Source organism: Nansenia antarctica (genome assembly GCF_963989245.1).
Source record: "Nansenia antarctica genome assembly, chromosome: 5".
NCBI lineage: Eukaryota > Metazoa > Chordata > Actinopteri > Argentiniformes > Microstomatidae > Nansenia > Nansenia antarctica.
Genome location: NC_137690.1, coordinates 5,577,718 through 5,580,217, shown reverse-complemented (window position 1 = coordinate 5,580,217; position 2,500 = coordinate 5,577,718). Strand labels below are relative to the sequence as shown.

At 43.2% G+C, this 2,500-nt stretch overlaps 1 protein-coding gene across 1 annotated transcript in view; it reads left to right on the top strand.

Moving 5' to 3' along the window:
- The window catches only part of LOC308159221 (solute carrier family 28 member 3-like), a gene marked incomplete at both ends in the record, with an annotated part of 16,301 nt that overhangs the window by 11,657 nt on the left and 2,144 nt on the right, over positions 1-2,500 (top strand). The window contains one exon of the mRNA XM_080532965.1: positions 1,668-1,865. Within this exon, the coding sequence (XP_080389091.1) occupies positions 1,668-1,865 (198 nt within the window). The remainder of the gene's footprint in view (positions 1-1,667; positions 1,866-2,500) is intronic.

Genomic DNA, 2,500 nt, shown 5'->3' with positions numbered 1-2,500 from the left:
AACACCTAGCTTGCTAGACAGGTGTTTTTTTTTTTTTTCCAGCTGACGTTATGTGAGACTCTAGAATCATGGGCATCATTTATTTTGTCAATAGTTTTTGTCAAAAGTAGCTTATTATTGCCTATTAATGCTTGTACTTTACTCAATATCATTTTTGTTATATTTTTTCATTCTCACTGATTATTTTGGTGAAAAATGTCAATTATTATGACAAAAATTGGCGGACCCCCTGCAGTACCTCTGCGGACCCCCTAGGGGTCGCGGACCCCCGGTTGAAGACCACTGCTCTAGATCAGGGGTGCCCAATACGTCGATCGCGATCGACCGGTCGATCGCAAAGGTAGTATGGGTAGATCGCATGGCATTGAACAAAAAAAAAAAAAAAGTTCAAAAAAAAAAAAAAAAAGTTCAAAAAAAAATCCATCCTAACTATGGCTTTTGCCACTTGATTGACGTACAGGTAAGCCAGTCTGCGATCTGATCTTTTCACCTAACACACGGTTCACCACGCATGCACAGTCAACAGCGCCAACTACAAAATACAAAATACCGGCGAGACTAATTAACTAGTTAGCCTTCCAATTTCTACTATTTACTACTAAAGAAAGGGTATACAAATGAGTGGGGAAGCTGGACCAAGTAAGAAACCAATAACGTATAACTTCCATCCAGAATGGGAGGAGGACTTTTACACGATGTGATATTGGAAGTGAGTCTGTCTGATCTGCAGATCTACGATGGCTGTTAGAAGGGAAATGTGGCAAAAGAGCGAAAACGTACAGCTGTAACGATAGCTTCTTATCGCGTCAGTCACGTTCTTGTTAAACACAAGAAGTCATTCAAAGACGGCGAAATTGTGAAAAAAGCGTTTCTCGAGGCTGCAGATTGCCTTTTCGATGACAGATCCACAGTGGCTGATGACACCTTGCAGCCTGCCTACACCTTGCAACCAGCTCCTACAGCCCTGACTACTAGAAACTAGCTGCCTCCTCCCAGTGCCAGGTCTCCCACTAAGGTAGAGAAATGCATTTATTTCCTCCTTTCAAACTAGGGAATTACCTGTTTTGTATCTGGTTTACTTTTCTGTTTGTTGGATCAGTAGTTGGCTATGGTACTGCAGACTGGCTGTCAGTGTGTGAGTGAGAGAAAGTGAGTGTGTGTGTGTGTGTGTGTGTGTGTGTGTGTGTGTGTGTGTGTGTGTGTGTAAGAGAGTGAGAGAGAGAGAGGGAGAGAGAGGGGGAGAGAGAGGGAGGGTTTGTGCTATGGCTCCCTATGCAGACTGGCAAATGTGTGTGTGTGTGTATGTGTGTGTGTGTGTGTGTGTGTGTGTGTGTGTGTGTGTGTGTGTGTGTGAATGTGTGTGAGCGAGAATAGCAAAGAGGGAGGGTTTGTGATGGTCTTCTCCTGTGGCTGTGTGACAGAGAGAGGGAAAGTGTATTGTGAGTTTACTATGCAGGCTGGGAACTGTGTGTGTGTGTGTGTGTGTGTGTGTGTGTGTGTGTGTGTGTGTGTTTGTAGTACGTGCATGTACGTTTGCGATGTTGAAACTAGACTGGTAGATCTTGACAGACTGGCTACTTGAAAAGTAGATCTTGGTTCCAAAAAGTGTGAGCACCCCTGCTCTAGATCATCTGTCCCTCTCTCTTTCTCTCTCTCTCTCTCTCTAGATCATCTGTTCCTACATCTTCATGCCCTTCTCCTTCCTGATGGGCGTGGCCTGGGAGGACAGCTTCGTGATGGGCGAGCTGATTGGCCTGAAGACGTTCTTCAATGAGTTTGTGGCCTATCAGAGGCTGGCAGAGATGATCAGGAAGCGGGAGGAGGGCGGGCCGGAGTACGTGGACGACATCAAGCAGTATCTCTCTGTGAGTAATGTCACTTCCTGCATCTCCTGGACACAGATTAAACCTAGTCTTGGATGAACTACCAAACAAGTTATTTAAACTAGCATACAAGTTAGTTAAACTAGCATACAAGTTAGTTAAACTAGCATACAAGTTAGTTAAACTAGCATACAAGTTAGTTAAACTAGCATACAAGTTAGTTAAACTAGCAAAGAAGTTAGTTAAACTACCATAGAAGTTAGTTAAACTACCATACAAGTTAGTTAAACTACCATAGAAGTTAGTTAAACTAGCATACAAGTTAGTTAAACTAGCATACAAGTTAGTTAAACTAGCATACAAGTTGTGGAATTGCTGCGGCTTCCATACAGACAAGCCACCTGACTCTGGGACTTCCACTCCCCCCCCCCCCCCCCCACCCCCCGTCACACACACACACACACACACACACACACACACACACACACACACACACACACACACACACACACACACACACACTCACACTCATGCACACACACATACAACTGACAGTGTCATTTATATTAGTTTTACATTTATTATAATCTACAGCCTACTATTGCCATTGTTTTGTCTTTTTCTATTATTTTTGCTTATTATATTGTTATTTATTATGTCCTATGCACCAATTTCAC